Source organism: Excalfactoria chinensis, chromosome 2 (assembly GCF_039878825.1).
Source record: "Excalfactoria chinensis isolate bCotChi1 chromosome 2, bCotChi1.hap2, whole genome shotgun sequence".
Classification (NCBI taxonomy): domain Eukaryota; kingdom Metazoa; phylum Chordata; class Aves; order Galliformes; family Phasianidae; genus Excalfactoria; species Excalfactoria chinensis.
This window is the reverse complement of record NC_092826.1, coordinates 105,586,850-105,610,943: the sequence shown is the minus strand read 5'-3', so window position 1 is coordinate 105,610,943 and position 24,094 is coordinate 105,586,850. Positions and strand designations below refer to the sequence as shown.

The following is a 24,094-nucleotide window of genomic DNA, read 5'->3' as shown; positions in this document are numbered from 1 at the left end:
CGCCCCCTCAGCGCCAACTGCTTATAAGCCGGAGCAATAACCATGTGCGACCTCAGGAGGCTTCTATAAAATAACTTTAATGACTCGGTTCATGCCATTTTAAAAACAGTCATTTTTCAAGGAGAGAAAAAAATCAGTATGTTTCTGGTACTGGCTTTGCTTTCCTATTCCCATCTTAGCATCCACAGTACATCCAGCCTGGGAGGGTGCACTGAAGAGTAACCCCGAGTTCCTAACTTGCTTATACAGTCTGTAATTACTGCAGTCCTTCCCCACCCGCATCCATCTACTAAGGAAAAGTCTTTGTGAAAGCTTTCCAAAATGCCAAAGATGATATTAAGCCAAATATTCCTCAGATCTGTATATGTATGTGTGTATATATATATATATATGGTCTGACTTGAAGTTCGGTATGCAGTCACCCCAATGCCAGATGAAAACAGCCTAGAGTGCAGTATACTCTATCACTATAGGAATCAAACAGCTGTCCTTGGTCTTTCCTGAGCAAAATCTTCATGGCATCCAAATAAGATTTTTGCAGGTACGTGTAAATGAGAAACGTTTGTGTTCCTAATGATGCAAGCTATATTTACTCACTTTTATCAAATGAAGAACTATGTCTGGGTATCATTTAACCACAAATGTTGTCTTTATGTTTGAGTTCTTCTCAATAAGTGGGTTGGGTCTCATTTTTTTTTGACAAGGCTGCACACAGAGTCCTTGTAAAGGAGGATGTGACGTGTTCAGGTAGGTACGTGAATTCTCAAAACACATCCCCATCTCAAAACAGACAGTAAAACGGGCATCACAAAAATCCATGTTATACAATAAGACTGCATTTCAGTTTTTCCTATTACTCGGTATAACAAGATTCAGTAAAACACGGAAGCAAAGTACCAATGGCCATCTTCCAAGTCCTTGAAGAATTTCTCTGCGTATTCTATAGGTCTTCAGGTCTCTAAAGTTTCTTCATTTGCACCACAAGTGTCTACAACACAGATTAAACAACTTGTCACTGGGAAAGCACGGACTTTGGAGTTGGCTATCCACTTGTCTGTTTCAGTGTTATACTCAAGAATGTGCCCTAATCGACCAACACCCTGAAAACCAGCCAGGACATAAACTATGGATCCCACAGCAGCACACTTCACTGTTACACCTTTCCATGGCATTGGAGACACCATCTTCCATTCGTTCATCTTGATATCGTAATATTCTACATTATCAAGGCCACCTAAAAAGCAATGAAACAGAACTGCTTACTACAACATACTGGCTAGGATGAACTCGAGTGCAGAATGCTACATAAAACTTGGTCATTTTCAGAGTGTACATTAAAATATGTAACAGACAGAATCTTTCAAAGGAAAGGCCACAATTTTACAAACTAGCAGTTAATCTTCTTTAAATACAGAAACAGAAGGCAAGAAAGATTGAAAATGAGATGTACAAGTTTCACATTGTAAAGGTTCTAATGAGTTGCTCCACAAACGCAACAGCGCCTGATTTCTCGTGGCTTTGTGGGTAGTAACCAAAAGTTAGGAATCCACCTGAAAATTATCTCCAGCGGGGCCATTTCATTCATACCTTTACCTAAGTAGGTCACTTACTAATGAAGGATTTCTCCCAATTAAACTTCAAATACGTTTATATCATAAAAACCTAAAAGTCACCTTTCAAGGGCCAACAGTTTGAAAAGATATTAAGGAAACTATGTCTATAGGAAACAATGAAAGTATGTAAGATTTTCTTCTTTAAGAAAGAGGCTTCACAGTATCTACAAAATCTTATTATTCTTCTTTAAAAATAAATGACTACGAGGCACAGAGAAGTTCCCAAAATAGTGACTATGCTTTTACCTGCTTTGTTTAGAGGAATGACAAAATCTCATCAAATACACAGTGAAAGGCTTAAAGCAAATGACCAAGCTAAAGGATGGCTTTTTGTTAAGATATTTGACTTGGCTATGTTAGTATGGATACAATTCTGAATTTTACAGTACTAAGAGACTGGAAAACAAGCTATAATGAAGTACGGAGGTGAATGAAGGAACAAAGCATCAGCAACAGAACATGTTTTATAGTACTGATCAACGTTTTTCCAACTGAATAAAGTAGAACTAAGTCTTGGTAATGGAAAATGAAAAAAGGAAAAAAGAAGAAAAAAAGGCCCCAATAAAACTATGCATGTCCAGCTAGAGAATTAAAAGAACTGGAGTACCTAAGCCATTCTGTCCACCCACTGCAAATATTTTGTCCTTTACGAACACCAGTCCATGATTTTTCCTGGCTTCAATCATTGGACACAGCTCAGTCCATCTGTAGAAACAAACAAACAAACAGAAAAACCAAAATCACAGGAAAGCTCACTATTTGATTTCTAAAAAAATAAATGCATATTAAAAAAATCCTGGAGTTGGAAAAAAGAAATACAAAGAAAGCTGCGGGATAAAATTAAGTGAAACTACAAATAGCTGGTATATCACTGCTTAATTCAGGAAAATATATTAATCACATACAATTCATAGAACCATAAAATCATCAAGGGGAAAAGGCCACTAAGACACCCAGTCCAACCCAGCCCATCCCTACTGACCATGTCCTCACCCACACGGTTCTCAAACACCCCCAGGGATGGTGACTCTACTCAAGTCCCCTGGGCAGCCTGTGCCAATGCATCAACACTTTCTGAGAAGATATTTTTCCTAATACCCAGCCTGAACCTCCCCTGGTGCAACTTGAGGCCATTACCTCTCATCCCATCATGAGATACCTGGGAGAAGAGGCCAACCCCCACCTCACCACAACCTCCCTTCAGGTAGTCGTAGAGAGCATAAGCTCTCCCCTGAGCCTCTTCTTCTCCAGACTGAACAATTCCCATTCCCTCAGTCACTCCCTGGAGACCTGAGCTTCAGACCCCTTCACCAACTCCACTGCCCTTCTCTGGACACATTCCCAGGCCTTGATGTCTTTCTAGTGAGGGGCCCAATTCTTCCTACTCATCTACATTTCATGTATTAGTAGGGTGAGCAAAAGTGACCAAAAATATTCAGAGTTGACACAACACTTACGTTTCTGTGGCCGGATCATAAACTTCACAGGAATTTAGTACTCTTCCGGAAACATTGTTTCCCAAGCTCCCTCCACACACATAAATGAGACCATTCGCCTCTACCATTCCGTGACTGCAGCGTTGAGTCAGCATGCTGGGCTTTGTATGCCAGCTTTCTGTTCTCGTATCGTAGCATTCAAACAAATACAGTGCAGAATTTCCTTAAAGAAATAAGAAACCCACCAAAGTGGCATTAATTTTTATGGCTGTCCTCCAAAAGAAGAGACTAACAGTAATTATCAAATTGGTGCTTTGTTAGTCGAAAAGGGAAAGCTGCTTTCCCACCTCTAAAAACAGAGCTAACCAACTTTGGGACTACTCAAAAAGCACATACTCGTAATGCTTTTCTTGTCTCTTTTGTTCCAAACGATGTGAGTTTAACAAATTGCTGTTTGTGTTTGAAAACAAATACAAATGATTACAGATTTGTTTTGGGAGGGGCACGGGGGGCTGAGGGCAGAAAAACTGAACAGATTATGTATTAATTACAGGTGAAATTTCCATCATCTCATGTTACTCAGTACTTAGAAATGTATGGAACGTGGCATCTGTTTTGTAAACCCAACAGATTCACCTTAGTCTCTCTCTAAGCAAAGTGACTCACGCTACTCCCAGAATGTTGGGTGCTCTTGGGGTCAGTTAGCTAAAGTATGTTGCAACATATTCCTGAATTATTAGCAACCATAAAACAGCTAACCTTCACCATTTTACTTCCTTCCTGCCTACTGGCACATACTTTGTATTTTCTCAAAGCATAAGGTCTGTGTTTGCTTACTCCTACCACAGTTCTCAATATCAGTAAGAACTGCGGAGCGAGCCAAATGATATACATACATATCCTTATTGCTTGGAAGCTGTACAAATTCTTATACAGAGGAAATACAGTAGAGCTGCCTTTAATGTCTTTTGAGAAGTGGAAAGCTCATTAAATATTTGTCCTGCACCTGATTATACTGGAAGAATTTAGTATGCTTGGCACTCAGTTTCTGTTAACTATTGCAAATAAACCAGTACTCCCATCAACTCTAGAACAGGAAACCAACCCTGTTGACTTAGTGGACTGGCACAGTAGTTTTCTAGTCTCTTCGATCGATGCAATAAATATGCTACCTTTAGACTTCTCTACAACTAAACAAACTTAGGAGGAAGTTTTTCACACAGAGGATGGTGACACACTGGCACAGGTTACCCAAGGAGGCTGTGGATGCCCCATCCTTGGAGGCATTCAAGGCCAGTCTGGATGTGGCTCTGGGCAGCCTGGTCTGGTGGTTGGCGACCCTGCACATAGCAGAGGGGTTGAAACTGGATGATCATTGAGGTCCTTTTCAACCCAGGCCATTCTATGATTCTATGAATTACAGCACTTTAAAATTAATAGTTTCATGTAATTGTTTGCTCCAATTTAGAAAAATATGAGAATCAGTAAAGACAGACTTTTCTAGACAAGCAATATTCATTGGATTCCAAAGAAAAAATACACTTGCAAAATAATCTGTTCTTAATTTTTATGTTTTACTATTCTGTCTTAACATTTATGGAAAACAAAGTAAAACGGTGAAGTACAGGAAGTGGAGGCCAGAAACAAGTCCAAAGTTAACAATACTGTAATGGAATTGTAACTAATTAAAATGTATTAGAAAATAAACTGTCCAGTGAAAGTCTGGATCACAATTTCTCATGATCTGGCATATGGGGAACCTGGAAAGATCTAAAAGATGTGGTAGTTTTGTAGCATTCCAGGCCTTAACCTGCTGCAACTAATGGGAGAAGTGTTTTGTTACATTTACCACACTAGGTGGCAGCTACAAACTATCTGCTGCTACATCAGACCTCTTAAGAAATATTAGAAGATAACATTAACTAAATGTCACCTATTAAATGATGTCAATTTTAGGTGCTGATTGTGACCCCTTTTTTCCTCTTTGCTTCCCTCTGTAGTGAGGCAGAACTCAAGAAGATCTGCTAAAAAAATTATCTCTGGGCATAGTGCTTTTTGACTGTTGTTTAGTTGTGGGCTTTTTTGGAGGCAGTGGAACTTGGTTTTTCTTTTTCCCTTAAGCTGTGTTTCTATGGACACAGCATAGCTACATTTCTACTTTTGGTTTACTCAAGATGTATCACTTAGACAAAAGCTAACAAAAGCTGTACTGTAGTAACGTGTTTCATTACAGATGTTCTGGGATTTTTTTTTTCCTGGGGCAGGAGGAACTCAATGGTCTCTCTTCACCCACAAGGAATAAATGACATCTAAATTCTCCACTTACTGAAGCAAACCATCAGTATAATTAACAGAAGATAACTTCTGTCACTTGACAGAAACAAGTCAGTTTACAGGGACAGGTACAATTTCACCACCCAAACCAGTCAATTTCAAAGCTTTTTATCATCCCTTTTTTGTTGGATTTCAGGGAGAAGAAAATTCTAAATAGGGGAAAATGAACTCACAAGGCTAACACGGCAACGTGCAGTTTCTTTTCAATAGAGTCATGCAAAAAGAAAAAAAAAAAGAACATTTTCCGGGTATCTTTTGTTTGTGCTTTTTGGGGGTTTGTTTTTAAAGATTTTTAGTGTCTTACCCACTTCTGAACCACCAGATGTATAAATTTTGCCCTCAGCAGCACAGGCTGCAAGGCTATCTCGAGGTGTTGGAGGTCCTAGCTTGGAATACCAGCTATCCTTCACCACATTGTAGCAGTCCATTCGCTTTATAGGGAAGAGCTGGGAACCACCCAAAATATAAACTACGTTGTCCCAGAAGACACAAGCTGCATCCCTGCGCTTTTCAAAGGGACATCGGATGTCTGTCCAGCTGTAATCCTGCATTACAAAGAACAGGTAATGTCTAATAGATTGTAACACTTACCTGCACAGCGAGCGTTTTTCAAACAGAGCTTTTCATAGAGATCTAGATACGGTCAGTTTTAAATTTCCTTTTCAAAACAAACATGAACACTGTTTATTGAAGAATACTCCTCAGGCGTACTCTTGAAAAATTCACTTAGACACAAACATAGTTAGCTGCAATGAACCACGACATAATCAATTGCTATTTCCTCATTCCCTCTGTATACCCAGCACAGCTTCCCTGGAAAAGTTTTTTTCCCCCCCCTCAACAGAATTGATGTCCTGCTGCTACCAAGTCAGAAACAAAGCACATAATCAATAGAGCAGAATTGCTTTTTCTTTTATAGAAACAGAAAAAAAACCATCTTACATGCACTAAGAAATTCTTTCTCTCTAAGGAAAATAAGTACAGAAAGCAAAACCAAACAAAGGCGATGGAAAAAGAAGATAATATCCCAATTGACAAGCAACTCGGTTGAAAAGCTCCAGTACATACTTTATTACCATGACAACTAGAAGCTTATTTACAGAATTTGCAAAACACAAGTGATCTATAGCTATCCACAGCTGATAGCATGAGAAACGGTGTAATGCTTTATCACAAATACTGGCAGTTATGTTGCCTAGAAACTGCTTTTGCATGGGTTGGCAAAACCAGCGAGTATCAAATGTAGGCATTAATGCTACCCAAAGCCTTAGAACACCAAACTCAGCAACTGATGGCAGACCAGGATAGCATACAGCACAAGAAACACTTCTTGAATAATTGCATCTCACATAATTCCATGCCATCATAAGCAGAGCTTTTATCTTATGCTGAACAGGAAAGTCTGGGACCTTAACTGTTGTCTGTCACCTCAAGATGGTCTAGCTAAACCAGCTGCATGACCTTCATTGTAATGAATCACACAAGACATTACAAGATTACATTTTCTTGGCAAGGACATACTTCAAACACCTTGGTCAATGAGGAAGAACAGCGACTTCTACATGGGGGTTCAAAGAAAGAGGCAGAGCATGTTATAGTCCAAAACATCTTACAATCTTTTCCTGTAGCTTCCCCCTTAGCAAGAAGAGCTGGCAGGTGCATGTGGCCCTTTATGATGAGAAACGCGTCCTGGGACATCCTAGAAAGGAAAGCCATACTACAGCATGGCAAAATAAATAGCTGCATAAATCTTAAGAAAAACGTCTCAGTGCTTTGTGCAAGATCATCATATTTTCTGGCTCAAATTTCCAGCATTTTTACAAAAAAAAGAAAAACAAACAAAAAAACCAAAACCCACAAGAAAAACCCAAACACAAAAAAATCAACAACCAAAAACCAAGTTGTTTTCCCTTACTGTCGTAAGGGCTGCAATCTGACCCACTTCTGTGGCTTCAGTTTGGAACTACCCTTTCATCCACACCTTTATCAATGAACTGCACACTCAGCAGAACCCGCCTCATCCGGCATGAGGCACTTCAGGCCCTTCTCTTCAAACGCTCTTCAGTGTTGGTCTGCCACCACACAGAATTCATTTCATCATGACTTATGCTTTTAAGGGCAGCTGCCTTCTGCCACAGTCAAGATCCACACAACTCTAGGCAGTGGCAAGCCTCATTTTGGGAAGAGGGCCATTGGGAGGAAAGAAAGAACAAGATATATGGTGATGCTTTGCCTGCTGACCTTGCTCATGCAAGGACACCAGAGGCAAAAGCTACATTAAATAGTTTTTGAAAGGCTAAAAATATATATTTAAAGACAAAATGAAACAAAAACACAACTTTCATGAATTTAACTTGCAATGATCTGAACTGTTGTCAGCTACAAGACCCTGTTACGATAACTCCTTAGGTAGTTACAAGCAACATGAAAGAGTAGCTCAGTCTGATTAAAATATTTTCCTCAATGTCATTGATGCTCTGAAGAATAGCAGACACATCTACTGCGGACAGCCTTGCTATTAATAGCTGAGTATTGACTGCTCCTTACCTCCTCCCAAGAGGCGTGCTGGTTATCCTACTTGCCAAGAAATAGCAATGCCAGGCACCTGTTGCATTTCCACTGATGGATTTTGTATGGTTAAAAAGTTAACACTACCAGCTACTTCTCAAAAAAGTATATTCCTGCCTCAAAGTCCCATAAAGTCATGTATACATTTCAAATAAGAATTCAAAAAGTATACATTTTATTTCCGATTTGGGGAAAAAACAAACAACAACCTTTTTTGTTTGTAATGTTCTGTGGAAAATTCAACATAAGGTCATCTCAGACTTTATAGTTCTAAAACAAAACACCTCTACTCAAAATAGTGCCAGGTTGCTGCATAGGAGTTTTATGCACCAGACTGCATCTGTTCCATCACTTTGCTCTCTTGAGGTACATGCATCAACAGCAGTATCGATACAGCACAACAACAACAACAAATATAGACAAAGTAATGCTGTTAAACACTGACAAATAACACAGTCTATTCAATCCATTCTTATTTAAAAAACCCTTTTTGACAAAGAAGGAAATGAAGACCAACTTCAGAGATTGATTTTGTGTGCAAAGCAATCTTACTGAAAATAATTTTTGCACTAGTCCTGCAGCATGAGAACTACTAAATGTTGTATCACTCGAGTCAATATCTTCAGGAGAAACAGTCTGTCTCAAACCACCACTTCACCTGATACATGAGATGACTGAATTTAATTAAAATCAGAACTAAAGGATTAGGTCGCTATTCAGTCAGCTCAGCAGACAAAAAAATTCATTTCCTTCCTAAGGTCCTAACCTTGCAGAAGTACATATATAACCTTGATTTCTGGCACTGTGACACTCCCATTAGCTTTTGATGAGACTAATTAAAGCAAGCCAAACTTGTGATGTAGAGCCTTACAACCCACACTTCTTATTTTACATGCACATGATATTAATCCAGCAGGGGTTCTGAATCCTTGATTTGTGTCATTAAAGCTACTGTAATAGTTGAAGATCAAACTGAAACGCTCAAATATCCAGAAAAAAAAAATGTTTAAATAACTTAAAAGCTGTAAATAAAATAAGTAAGAGTGACTGAAGAAGACATGACAGACTAGCTAAGAAAACTCAAGGAAGCACATAAGCACTAGAAATAGCATTCAATGGAGACAGTGCTTATTAGAATAAGTTACTCACTTCTTTCCTTCTCCCCTGCCCACCCCCAGCTCCCTACTTAATCCACATGTAAGGCCATAAAGTTCCATCAAGCAAAAATCGTGAAAAATTCCCTTCAAATCCAATTTTTAATTTGAAGGGATTTTTATTTTTATTGGCCTGGGCAAATAGTCCAAGGAAAGAAAAAAAAAGAAAGGATTTTAATCCTATGCTTTTAGCAGCCTTATAAAGGTGTGACTGTCAGTCCACAAACCAGATTTCTGTAATAATATAGTTCTGATGACTGAATATCCCATAACTACCTATAATTTCCCCTTCAGCTGCCTTTGCCTCCTGCTCCCACACAGCATGCCTTGAGATAATTATTTTTTCAACAACATCAAGTTAAAAAAAAAAAAAGGAAAAAAAACCCAATTATTTTTCACAGCTAAAACCTCAAAAAAAAAAAAAAAAAAAAAAGAGGGTTGACTAGAAGATTTTACATTAATACTCAAAGTGTGATGAAGCCACTAAGTCACTACTCCCACCTCTTCATTTCTGACCACAGCTGACATTAGGCACTTACGGAATTTAACGTACCAGTTAGGTTGGCAGAGACCAGTATTATCTACGCTGATAATACCCTTGCCAGCTAATAACTAGAACAGAAAGCCTCAAAGCTAGTTTCCACCCTGCCTTAAAATAGCTTTGTTCCAACATAAGTTACTGTAGATTAAGAGGAAGAAACATCAATCTAATTTTCTTCTAGTAGGAGAAAGGTCAGAGCCCGTAGGGTGGATTACAACCTGTTAAAATGCCAAAACCAAATAACCATTTGAAGATGATGAATGCCCTGATCAAAGACTTCCCCAATTTAGATGTTGGAAAGAATTTACTGCCTCACCACAGGAAAAAAAATATACATCTTCTCAGTTCCTCCCACCCTGTGTTGGGGCACAATTAGTTTTTCTTACATAAACACAGAGGAGGAAGATGAACAACACTCAGGAACTTGGGATTCTCAATTAAAAGACAAATTAAATGTCTCAAACTAAGTCAGCAAATCTGGCAATTTTTTTTCCAGACTTGATCAGAGCTCAGAAAAGGTGGCTTCGATTCTATTTGACATACGGGAATACAAATTTGTATCAGATGAGTTCAAAAAACATCCCAAGGACTCGTTAGCCCTGAATTAGATCTGACAGGGCTCACACTGACAATGCAGTTCACACAGATAGCGCACTAAACTCCCTAACTGTTTGAAATTGCCATGGGCGTTAATTACATGTGCTGAGTTGGAAAAAACAACTTCTGTAACAAAATATATCACGTACATCATTTCAGAACTTATCAGAGCAGCGCTGATACCTGAGTAGAAGCTTATTTCCATATTATTGCAAACTTTGTTTCGTAAAACAGCATATGGATTAATCCTTCTGCAAGTAGCTGCTGTTTCTAGACCACCTAGTCTGCATAGCTGAAATAAACACAATTCCTGTGGCCTGATTTCTTTCACAAAACGTGGAAAGAAATTCCAGGCAAAGCCTGACTGATCTAAATTGGTCACCTCTAAGGTTTTTGTAGAAATTCACTTTTTCCCCACTTCTGGGGTACTTGGCTCCCAATTTTCCTTCTTACATATTCTTAACTAATAGAATTGTGAACCATTGGATTTAGAAATGTTTACATTTTTAATAAAAGTATCAACCCCCCCTTGTACTCTATAACAGATTCTACACTATCACGAAAGTCAATCTTTTAAATCATGCTAAATAGAAACGTGCTCAGAGACCATCTCAAAGCAGTAAGTGCAAGCACATGCATACTGATTTATATGTTCCAAACTGACTGCTTGGTATTTCTGTAACTTCTTATTTATTTCCAGCTATGGGATGCACATACCAATAAATTCAGACTCAAAAGCATTTCAGAACCCTATATCTAACACTGGCAACAGACGAGAACAATCATTCTATTCAAAATTAAGTATTACATCTAGAAACACAGATTTAAAAGCACCTAATTAGCTACACCTTCCAGCTGTACACCCAAGAGACAGAGGATGATCCATCCTTCCCATTCCATTCTGCAGACCATTCTGCTTTAGTTAACATCACCAGCAAATGTAAAACACATAAGCTTACAAACAGTGAATCTTAATGCATTCTGAGGTAACGATTACCTTTGGATTAAAATATCTGCAGGACTGGGGCTGTGAGCCTCCAAACAAAGCAATGCGATAATCGTGTTTCTTCCTTCTTGGTCGCGTACCTTCCACTAGCTCTTCTCTGTCTTCTGGGGAAAGGAGATGGTATCGCATCCCACCTGGAAGGAAGACAACTGTTGGAGACCCAGCCTAACTCACAAAGAAGGGAATTTCAGAGCTAGGGAGGGAAAAAAAACAGGGACTCAAGTTTCTACAGTATATCTATACAGCTTTATTTTCATTCTCAAATGAAAGAATGTGCACGTGAGTGTGGCAGAATACATCCAGACTTGCATCTCATTTCAAATTTCCCACTTTGTGTGAAAACAGGACATGGACTCGTGTTAGATTCCAATTTATCAATCAGCAAATTCAGTCAATAATACCAAGCAACCATGTTTGCCATACTGAAACTGGCAAAAGGAAGCATGACTTATTTTTCATAAGTCTTAGGACCAGATGGAATGGTTTCAAGCTACGGCTGGGGAGATTCAAGCTGGACATTAGGAGGTGTTACTTCTCAGAAGGGGTGGTCAGGCACTGGAATGGACTGCCCAGGGAGGTGGTGGAGTCACCAGCCCTGGAGGTATTCAAGGAATAACTGGATATTGTGTTGAGGGACATAGTTTAGTCGGAGCTATTGGTAATAGGTGAACAGTTGGACTGAATGATCTTTAAGGTATTTTCCAACCTTGGTGATTCTATGATTCTATGAAAAATAACATGGCAAAACTGAGAGTCCTAAAGGAAAGCATCTCTAGCATCCTGCATCTTAGGAAAAAAGTCCCACTGCTGTTCATAACCTGACAATGTAAAATATGAGTTACAATTGCTTTAAGAAAGTAAGCATTTTTTTTTTTTTGTCCTCTAAGAAATACTCCAAGAGATGCAAAAATATTACTGATCTTACAGGCCATTAAAACAAAACCCCTTATTTTTGCAGCAGTGTACCTAATTCCATGTCACGCAGGACTGCAAGTGAGATGTTGACGGTCAGCGAATACTTACCAGCATATAGTTTAATGTGAATCTTACTCGCTGACTGGTGGAAAAGAGCTGCATGCCATTTTTAGATCTACACTAAAAGGAAGCTGACTGACTAATTGCTACTGAAATTAACAAAACATATTCTTCCAGAACACTTCTCAACATGAAAGCTTTATTTTCATACACGATAAAATGAGAAAACTTCAAATTTGATATCTTGAAAGAAGAAAAAGGAAGCTTACGTTCTTAATGTACAGATGAGAAGGGAAAACAAGTGTCTACAGCTTCAAATGTCACAGAGTGTGAAAGATGAAAGTGCAATTCAGGCTTAACATTCTCATTTGCTTAGGGAAGCTTTATAATATTCAAACCTTTACACTAATTTTTAATAGTTCACCTCTGAACAGTAACAGACACTGAGGTACTATCCTGTCCCAAAGGCACATTTCCAGTTACACCAACTCAATGGCAGAAAATTAATTTCATTACACATCATGAAGTTAATATCATTTGCTAATGATTCTCACTTCTTTTCTCTTATAAGAATGGCTGCTGTGTTCATGACAACCTGTTAACTAAACGTAACATCCTAGAAGGAACAGAGACGTTTTTAATGTGAAAGCATCATCAGAGCATTTAAAATCATTTATAAAATGTACATTCCACGTCATTTTTAAAATATATAGAACATCCAAGATTTCAACTAGAGGTCAACTTACTGATCACCATCTTAAGGCATTCCGGGTTATCCTGAATAAGTGGTTCAGCTTGAACTGTTTTACTTAGGAAGTTCTTTGATATAAGAGGAAATCGGACTTTAGCAAGAATGTCAACCATGTACGGCTGGCGATTTGGTTCATCATACTTCAGCCACCTGACTGCTGCATCATAAACCTTAAACAGAAGAAAATGAAAGAATAAGGTAATGTACATCACCACAGACTCAGGCAAAAACTAAATATCAGTGCTCCAATTAGATTCTACTCAACAGAGGGTAACTAATAATAAAATTGCAGTTTGTGGAGATTTCAGTAAAACTGTTCCAAAAAAGGCAAGACAACACTCGGGCAAGACAGACACAAAATAAAACCCCTCTACATTTTTTAAACCAATAATTTCTACTACTGTTGAACATTTTTCCAAATGGGAAGTGTGAATCTGTAATTCCCATCTATGCGCGTGACCCCTGCACTACATACAAGACAAACATACTTCGAGTTCAGTGTCACAACTCTGCTAATGCTTCATCGGGAACACTGAAATAGCTTGTAGTTCACACAGTGTCCTAAGCTGGCAAACTGCCTGTGTCATTAAACCATTCTTAAGAAGTTCCAAATTGTGTCTTAGCAGACCATTAAAACAAACAGAAAAACAAACACAAAACCATTTTTTTAAAGCTACAGGCTGGTTTAAATTTACTATTTTGAAACTTGCTTTTGTATCTTCACCTTACAGGAAAAGATAATGGGTTTTCTTGGCAGGGCAGGGCAGACAGGACAGGGAAGGTAACCAAGAAACTTGTTCTATTTCTGATTGTCCTTTGAGTCAGGAAGAAATGGAAAGGAAGTCCAACATTACCAACACAGTAACACACTTCAGTCCTGCCTGCAGACATAGCAAACTATTCGCATACAGGAAAAAGAGGCCAGCAAGTAATGAAAGCTACTCTTCCTGCTTCCACCAAGTGGAAATAGGCTTTATACCAATATAAAAGTACACCAACTTCTATTGCTATTCCTGAGAAATAAGATTGCTTTGGTATGCTGCCCATTTATAAGAAGAGTTTAATCATGCCATGCTCCTACCTGAAATTTCTATCGCTGCTGCCAAGTTGAAGCATGCCATGTTGTTTTAACAACTGAATATCAGGAATATAAGTTGTAAGGCATAAATTCCACTGAGAGATAACAAAGCATAAAACACTCCTAACTTTGGTAAAGTTACCTGGAGCCCAAACTCCTTCTAGTCCATGGTAAGAATTATGAACTTGTCACCTGATATAATACCCCCATCACATCAATCACTATTTTCAGGCAACAGATACATTGAAGGAAATGCATTAATTCTGTGAAAACCTCAGTCAGTAAAGCACCCATTTCTATTTAAATGCATATACATACCACCTTGATTACAAGACCTTTCTGATGCACTTCAAAGAGTGTAAGTTCATGACAACATAACTAAATCAAATTACCCAACCCAAGCACCAGAACCAGTTAGAAAAGCAAGATTTTAGTACAGATGTGACTGAGAACCTTCAGGAAGTATCCAGCAGCTACAACCAGCTTGCAATCAGCTCTGAGCTGCAGTACAGACACACCTATACTCCCATTTCCCTGCAGCAGGAAGAATAAGCTGGCAAACACATTCAGGGCTGTGGTGTACTGAATCAAGTGTTCAAAATGGGACAGCTATGACTAATCTCCACCACAGTTCTCAGCTTTTAAATGAAATTTCAGGCACTTTTCATTCACCTTAGCTTTTTTATATCTACTCCATAGAAAAGGGCCTTCCATCAATCTGTCACTGTCAATGCTTCTAGTTTTGAGCGTAAGGTCCACTTTCTTCCTAAGTTCCTCAATTTAGCAAGTTTATTTATCTATATGTCTCCATCAGCAGCAGCTCCCTTCTGAAAGAGGCTGACACTCAGCACATATTCAGGTAGAGAATCAGATACAGTTTGCTCTCCACTTTGAGGTAGTTCACCTTCACTAACAGCACCTAAATCCCAAGCTGGGAGCAACTGTTGTAATACATTAAACTTAATTCAACTCATGTTACATGGAATCGGAAGCCCTATACCTCAAGAAAGGAAACTGTTCTGCTTACATCATTTATGACTTTTCTTTCCAGTTTGTTGATATTACATATATTATATCCACATTTGAAGTCTGGATATTCATTTTACATTTGGTTTTGACCTAGCAGGGATACACCTGCTAGCTGGTTGAGGGAAGGGATCGTCTGCTTTGCTTTGCACTGGTGCGGCCTCAGCTCAAGCACTGTGCAGGAACACCTGAAGTGAGACACTTGAAGCTTTCCCTCAATTAGAAAAAAAGACAGTGAAGTTCAGTCTTCTTAGCTGATAGAAGAGCTCTTTTTACAATGAAACAGATCTCACCTGGTCTTCTGCCCTCACAGTCAGCGTGTCTTGGTTTAAGAGGTGTGTCACACGCTTAACATCAAGCTGAAGAAATTCATCTGTCTTGTAAACTTCAGTGAAATGCTGATGGATAAAGTCATCTGCGGTGGCTTTCAGCTCTGGACAGTCTAAGCATTCTGCTAACACACTTATACCTGTGAAAGAAAAATTAAGAAAACACCTTTCCAAACTGAACTGCAAATACCTTTAATATATTTGACTAGAATGGTAACACCATAATTTCAGTGATATTTAGAATGCAAGCTCAGTATCCTTTTCTTTAAGCATATCAATTAGTACTATCATAATTTATCTGCAACTCAGGGCAAACTAAGATAAGCACAAACTTGTGATCCTTAGCTCTACAGGGCAAATTGCAGAGTCAGGCCTGTAGCACTTGTAATATTTCTCCAGCAGCATTTCCTCACTATGGAAAATACAACAGTACATCAGTACTAGGCCTAACCCATGTAACACCAAAGTCTAACCAGAACAGTTCAATGTTTCCAGGTTTCATGACCTGCCCTGACCCGCTCATGCAGCAGACATCATGAACCAAGCGTAACTAAGAGCCACAGTGAGCTGGACTCTTCAGTGCACGTAGCAAAGACTGCTGCAGGCCAATACAAAAAAATGTCAAGCTAACGCTGCAGCAAGAGCAGAAGCTTGGCATAAAGCTATAAACAGCAACTGCTGCTGAGAAGTACTGTTTCCAACCTTCCCTCTGTTTGCCAGGTGAGCATGCACAGGGCTGTTCAGCAGAAACATGTTGCCCATCATGCTATGGCCTTCCCCCTCCTCCTCCTTTGGAGCATGGCAACAAGTGGAGTAGAAGTAACCCCACAGCCAAATTCAATCCACAAGATGTGATTAGAGTGTGCTGCTCTACAAAGCAAAATGCAAACTACAGTGATAAAATTGAAGAGTATAACCTAGCTGGCTTTCCAGTGACAAATAACAAAATTTCAAGAGATTCAAAATAAGTCATGGTTTATTTCAAGTATTCACTTCTATGAACTGTGAGCTTGCCTGTAAGTCAACACAGAAATCTTCAGGAAAATTGGATTTAATATCTCCTTTTTGATATGAATTAGCAAAGGATGCAAGTGCTAGAGAACATATTTAACTTTCTAGTTAACAAAGACCACAGAAGACTGAACATGCCTCAAAGCAAGCGTAAGTGGCATTTTCCTTAGAAAGTAATGTCTTCCTTCCAGCAGCTGTTTCAGAGACACTGCTATAGCGCAGCAAAGCATCAGCTGAATCTTTGTAATTGAGATCTTTTGCAAAACATTTGTTGGCCAAGGCAACTGCCAGATAATTTTGTTTATGGCAAGGGGAAACAGTTCAGATTCAGAGCAAAATGATCATTTGCACACACTTGGATTTAGCCAGGCATTACTGTCTTTTATACTATTATACTATCTATTTATCAAGAATAGAAAAGTTAAAAGAGTGACTAGACTGTATTTCTCTTACCAAGACAATTTGAAGCATCAACTTGTTCCTTCAAAAAGTCCACGCACATTTTTTTCACAGGTTCAATTTGATATTGGTTTGCTGCATCTAGTAAAGACTGCACATTATTGCTGTTAACAGAAATTCTGCAAAACAGAAGGCACAACATTAGCATCACTAAAACTACTTTCTTAGTCGTAGCCAAACGCCAACCCGTAGGTGGCAAAATTATTCTCCTATCATCTCCCCAAGCTTCTTTAACTCACAAACAATTGAGACACAACTTCCCTTCATAATCTTCTCGAATTGCTTTAATTTGCAGTATATTACTGAGGAAGGACAGAGAGCAAACAGTGCAGGATTCTAAAGAATTACCCTTTAACATGGGCCATCTGGAATATCATGCTATTGCTCTGACTTGTGCGGTTAGCCATTTTCATGAGAACAGAAAAGGAAAAGTGCCTTCTCCTGACAGCCTCCCACTCCCAAACGCGCATCAGTGAAATCTGTCTAAACTCATCATCAAAACTGCTATAATTTATTTGCCTAGAATGCACAAGCAGAACAACCATTCTGGCTGCAAGGTATCAAAAGGGCTAAGGTGCTGGCATCGGCTGCATCTCACCACAGATGAAGCATACAGAACTCCTCCCAGGAAATGGAGAAAAAGCCTTCATCCCATCACTACAAAGGTAAGGGGCCTGCCATCCACCATAAGAGCTTGTTGCAAAGTACTGCTCTGAATCCCAGTCTTTTGAACAAGCTCTGTTTAAACACTATAGTGCCTGCAGTGCTATTTAAAAACAAACACATGGGAGCCTGAGATAGAAGCGAAATGCAGTTTGTGAAGCAGCTTTCCACTCAGACTGTCCAGAGGTGAAGGTGTAAGTCCCCAAAATAGCTATTTGTGATAGTTGCTAGGGTCATAAGGAGAAGCCCCCGCTGATAACAAGAAGGGTCTGCATTTCTGAACAATGGGAAATATAATTCAACTCCAAGACTGAAGCCAAAAGCATTCTGAATTGCATTCTGAAGACAATCACTGCTCTCTTTAGTCCATAGGGCTTCCTACTGATGAAATAAATAGGAAAGGGAAGGAGGATATAAGTCTAGTCACAACAGACTTAAAACAAGCAACGAATTGTAATAATATGAAAAGCGATGAATCGTAAAAGCATTGTTTTAAGATTTCATCATTTAGAGTTGGCAGGCTTTCCAGCAGAAGCGTCAGTTTTAAATAACAAAACTACCTTGCAGTATAAGCAAACTCCACAAGCTGTTCAATAATGTCAGGTTCTGCATCTTTCAGCTCCACCTCAAAGGACTTTGATTCAAGCATATTTGCTGCAAAAAGGTTAAAAGACAAACTACATCATAAGCCACTCCAGTTACTCCCCATTTTAAAAACTAGAAAACAAAGTCATTACACAAACTGGAAGTCTGCTAAAAACTGCACAGTTTATTGCTGCTTTTCCCTCAGTAATGCAAGTCAAGAAAGAAAGGAGACTGTGTGATGGCCAAAATAACTGGTGCATGCACATGGTTGCATTATGTCAATTTTGCTGAAAAGCGCATTAAATAGGAACGGCCAAAAATGCTGTTGGACTGCAACGCAGACTGCCAAGCCAGCATGACCAAAGATAGGAAGCATGCTCTGCACCAAAGGCTATTTCCATACTCAAGCTGATAACAGCAGAGCCAGCTCAGAGCTCCCACGCTGTCACAGCTCTGCAGATCTACCCACAGATGGATACAAGCCAACCACCAGAAGGCACAGACATTTTACTTCTTCTTGGATTTAACATGTGATTTATAGCACAGCAATTTTACTTCTGCATGCCTTACCTATGACTTGCAAGATAGATACCATGTAGCTGAATGTGTAAAGGCAGTACAAGTGCAATAATGCTTACATTTTTTGAAACAAAAATGAGAGGGATGGTGAATTGTGATGAATGGAAGATAGATAGGAACTGAGGAAATCTTCACTTACACCCATCCCTGAAATTAATCACTTCATAAGAAAGAAAGTGTGGCTGACAAGCTGCTTATCAAGACATGTCCATGAAAACATAAAATAAAGCAATTTTTAAAATACTCACTAGTAAACATCAAGTTAAAAAAGTGGCTTGCTGAGGCGAGCACAACACGGTGAGCTGGGATCCTCCTTTCCTGAACCATAAGAATGACATCACATAGCGTTCTCTAAATCAGAAGAAAACCAAATGGAAAAAAAGAAGATTAGCGTTCCTGAAACACTTGCAATTACAATTCTCTAAGAACTGCTTGTGAAAATTCCATGATCTCATTTATCTGCGCAAACCAGAACAATCTCACGCAATAAAAAGATTGTCTGAAAGTCAACAAAGCTCAACAACCTGAAGAACTAAAGAAGCTCGGTTTTCCCATGACCTTGCACCTTGAGGCTGGTCACTGATAGCATGAGCTGTGATTAAAGCTTTTCCTGTGGCATTTACATCAACCTCCTCTACTAAAGCTCTGCAGCATTGAGCAGGAGCTACGCTGACATTCTATCCTTTTCATCCTTATCTACTCAACTGCCAATCTACTTTTTAAGCTTCTTATGGGATACTCACCAGAAAGCACTAACTGTATAAAATATAAATAATACATTAAAAAAAACAAAAAGAGTTTGAGCTATAAGTACAGATTTGGGGAGCGTATGTGTCACTCAACATCCTTTGTACATCCATGACTTTAAAACACTTAAGATTGAAACAATAACAAAACAGGCCATGTGAGCAAAGTTCCAAAGGAAATCTTTCAAAGCTGGAATTCCTAGCACATCTGGCTCCAAACAGGTGCTGTACATTAGCAGTACAAAACATCATAGAATTCTGTGGCTGAGCTTTGCTATGACACTCAGCTGCTGCTTTAACTACATGCTGTGTTTTTAAGGTATGTTTGATACCTCATCTCAGTATTTGAAGCATCTCAGATACCCTCAAGCCTCTCTGGGTGTGCAAAGAAATGTCTGTCAGCCAAACCATATGATCATTCTCCCTTCTTTCCCTGTGACATTTCCGGGTGTAACTGCTCTGTTTCAACCATTGTACAGAAATGCTCAGAAGAAACTTTCCAAAAGGACCTATTTGCATCACATGATGCAACCCATGACTAGTGCTTCATTGACCAAAGCACACACCCAAGAGTCACCCTGCAATTCCAGACTTCATTAACTTGATGACACCTTGCAACTCCATCTCAGCTACTTCCCTGTTGGCCCATCTCCACTCAGCTACGGAGTGGCAACAGAGGATGTAAGCACACACTGTCAAAAAGTTTACAACTGTGGAGATACAGCCATTTCATTTTCAAGGTTAGCAAGAAGTCCTCCATACACTGAACATACTCCTAGTATCTCACCAGAGCCAAGCGCTGACGTGCCCACAGTCTACTCCAAAATCCCACACATGGCAGCTGACTCTAAATCACAGTTCACAAAAAAAAGAGCAGCCTCTTCAACATTAGCTGTGCTTTACACCTGTCCCATTTTCCTACATTATTAACCAAATGCAAATGAACAGGTCTTGCTCTGCATGCAGGCTGCTGTTTCCATCACAGGAAAGTTTTAACTCATAACGCATTGAGGTTTTATAACCACAGCGCAGGTCTCAGCTAAACAAAATACAACAGCAGCTTCCTGCAGCACAAGGAGCAAGCTGATCTAGAGCACTTTCCTATGGCTGCTGCTCCTCCTACACATCGGTAACAGAAGCAGGAATGTCTCAAACTACACAAAAGTTTCCAGAGTAGTCAACTGATGGGGGTGAGTGGACATAAAAGCCACCATCTGAAGTCTGACTGAAAGTAAAATAAAAGGTACCAGGCAGAATTTGGAGTTGCGTCCCCAACCCCCCAAGCACAGTTAATGTGAAGACAAGCAGAAGTGGCACAATGCTTTGGTTTGATCTTCTCACACTGGGGGCTGTATCTGCCTGCCTGATGGCCCAAAAGCTGATCATCTGACATTTTTGTGTGGCAGAGGGATTCTGCTCGAGGTTGAAGCTCTGCTTTAAGTTTAAGATGCCCTGCTTATTTAGGATAATTAAGCTTTCCAAGACGAGCTGTTTCTCTTCAGAGATCCAAGATGGCCATAAATAAGAAGCAAGAAAAGACATCTTTGAGATGAGATATGAGTCCAAAACAGGAACCAAACAGAAGAGACTAAGTATTGCGCTCAAACACAGACAAAGTGAGGAGTGGGACAGCTCCCCAATCACTGAAGACCACCAAAGAACCCCACGCAACCGCAGAAGATTCAATGTTATGTAAGCTTACATAACCCTATGAATATGTCATAGGTAGGCGTGACTTATGTATTAGGTAGGTGTACAGTGAAAACATTTGGGACTATAAATAGAAGTCGGTGTAAAGACTTCGTGTACTTGATTTTTGGGCATTTCACACCTTGCAGCCCATGTAGAATAATAGTCTCTTCCATAAAAACTTGTCTTTCCAAACATGTCTCAGGAGACTTAATTGACAACATGCCTCCACAGCATAACAGCACCTGGCATCCTCTTCTCAACGAGGACAGAAGTAGGAGCTCAACAATTTTGAGCTGAGCTATAAAACAAATCCTACATCAATCAGCAGATCACAGAATAGCTTAGGTTGGAAAGGGACCTCAAGCATCATCTAGTTAACTTGCTGTGCAGTGTGCAGGGCTGCCACACAGTAGGTCAGGCTGCCAGGGCCCCATCCATCCTGGCCCTGAATGCCTCCAGGGATGGGGCACTCACAGCTTCTCCGGGCAACCTGTGCCAGTGCCTCACTACTCTCTGCGTAAAGAGCTTCTAACATCTAACCATATTTCCTCTCTTTTAGCTTAAAACCACTTTCCCTTGTCCTGTCATTATTAGAATGCATAAAAAATTGGTCTTCCTGCATATAAACTCCCTTTAAATACTGGAAGACCACAGTGAGATCTCCCCAGAGCCTTTTCCAAACAGAAGAAGCTCAGCTCTCCTCAACCTGTCTTCACAGGAGAGGTACTCCAACCCTCTGATCATCGTGGCCCTTCTCTAGACCCGCTCCAACAGCTCCACATCCCTCCTGTACTCGGGGCTCCCCTGGATGCAATACACCAGACGGGGCCTCATGAGGGCAGTGCAAAGGGGACAGTCACGTCCCTCTCTCCGCTGTCACCTCTCTTCAGATACAGCCCGCAATACAGTTGGCCTGAGCTGCGTGTACACTGCTGGCTCACGGGCAGCTTTTCATCCATCAGGATCCCGCCGTCCTTAACAGATCCCCCCCGGGCCGTACCTGCTTGCGCATGCTGTTCATGACGCCCATGAAGCCAGCCAGCAGCTTGGCCTCCTCGCGGGCCGCGAGCTTCTTCTCCGTCTTCTTCTTGCTGCTCTTCTCCGAGCCGGGGGCGGCCATGGCCCCTCACCGCCGGCACCGCGGGCCCGCCACCTCCCCCCACGGGGGGCATGCGACGACGGGCGACGAGCGGCCGCCTCGGGCTCTCGCCGCGCCGGGAGCGAACGGACAGATAGAGAACTGAACGGACAGACAGAGAACTGAACGGACAATGCCGCCCAGCAGCCACACCGAAGCGCTCCGCGGCGGAAGCGGACCTGGGCTGGTGGGCAGGATGGGGCGGCGCTGCGCACGCGCGGGAGCCGCGAACCGGCGCGCTGCCCCCGCGTGAGGTAAACAAAGAGCGGAGAGTGTGGGGTTGGGAGCTGTAGGCGTGATGGAGGTGCGGGCTGCGGCCTGTGTGTCTGCGGTCCATAAAGCCGGCCGTATCCTGGGCTGCACTCAGTGGTACTGTCAGCCAGTTAAGGGATGTGGTTCCTTCCATTGCCAGATCCTACCTGAAATGCGGCATCCAGCTCAGGGGAGACATGGACCTGCTAGAGTGGGTCCTGAGAAGGGGCTGCTGAAATAACCAGAGGGCTGGAGCAGCTCTCTGGTGAGGACAGCCTGAGGAAACTGGACGAGCTGACAACTAAGTGTGCTTTCTCAGAGTTCAGGTTCTACATTTACACAGTTAAGACATGCATATGCACTATGTTGGCACACAAACTCATTCTTTTCCAAGAGTTCATTAATTTATGCTAATATCACCCTGGGCATGCTTGGTAGCATCTAGGAGGGTCGTAGACCCACTTATTTTATCCTCTTTTTTTCAACATCAGCTTAATCACTGTGACTCTTGGCTGCCCTTTAGCTGTCTTTCCCCAGTTTGGCCAATTTCCATTGCTTGTTTGGCCACCACGAGCAACTTCCAAAACAATATATGTGAAAATCTCAAGAAAACATCCCAGCACCTGGTGAAGTGCAAAGATAAGTAGTCAATTAAGCCTCCAGTACGTTTTGTGAAGCAGAATTAAGAGAAAACAAGGCTGTTCGCACTGAGCAAAACTGAAATGGAAAGTTTTAGAATTAGCACTCATTGATTCCTTTTGCTAAACAAATATATTGATTCTCAAATTAATATGCTGATCCCTATTGCTAAACAAACCAGCCTATATCAGCATGGGATCAACCTGACCTAAAAAGGGCCTATTGCAGGGGTTGGCACTAGGTGATCTTAAAGGTCACTTCCAAACCAGACCAGCATATAATTTTGCATGTGGGGGAGCAGAAGCAGAACCCTGAGATGAGGGATACCTCGTCTTGCCTACAAGCCCAGGTCTGGGTTCATCTTCAGTAGTTTGAGCTCATTTCCTCTCCACAGGGGACCTGAAGCTTTGTTATCCAAGGGGAATTGTGTTGCACGTGTGTGAGCAATGAGTGAATGGTTGCAGCCCGCTTGTGGAAACTATGCCAGTCTTTGCCTGAAAGCCCCTAGTCTTGGTCCCCCTCTGACAAAGTGGCAGTGAGGCTCAGGCCTGTATGGGCTGAGCAGGGGATTGCAATGCCTCTATCTTTTATTTCATTGAAATAATTGTGCTGACACACTTAGCTTTCTCTATCTTACTAATGTAAAAATGAGAAATCTGTGCTTTTCCTGCTATAGTAATAGGGTATTCTCTCCAGTCTTAGTAAATCTGCCTTGGTGACAAACTGGAAACACTGGGACTGTGCCTGGCCAATTACATATTTCACAGATGAGGTGCTCGCGTCAGGGCAATGAGGGCTGGCTGCTCCAAAAGGGTGGTGAGCTGTGAGTGGAGCCACGTGGAAATAAAGCCATTAAGGAAGAACATATCAAGATGAGAAAAAAATAAATGGACAGCAGGAACTGGTGTAATCTCAGGGACAA

The 24,094-nt window shown here is 40.7% G+C and overlaps 1 protein-coding gene across 1 annotated transcript; it reads right to left on the bottom strand.

Annotated features, from left to right (window-relative positions):
* Positions 1-55: 55 nt before the first annotated feature.
* On the bottom strand, positions 56-22,398 carry KLHL7 (kelch like family member 7). The gene is made up of 11 exons (XM_072328796.1): positions 22,144-22,398; positions 18,954-19,056; positions 18,102-18,195; positions 16,873-16,997; positions 15,373-15,548; positions 12,971-13,145; positions 11,241-11,383; positions 5,688-5,928; positions 3,071-3,272; positions 2,221-2,318; positions 56-1,234 (listed from the first exon to the last, which is right to left on the bottom strand). The coding sequence occupies exons 1-11, from the start codon at positions 22,261-22,263 to the stop codon at positions 951-953; spliced, it is 1,761 nt and encodes a 586-aa protein (XP_072184897.1). The 5' UTR covers positions 22,264-22,398; the 3' UTR covers positions 56-950.
* Between the last annotated feature and the right edge of the window lie 1,696 nt (positions 22,399-24,094).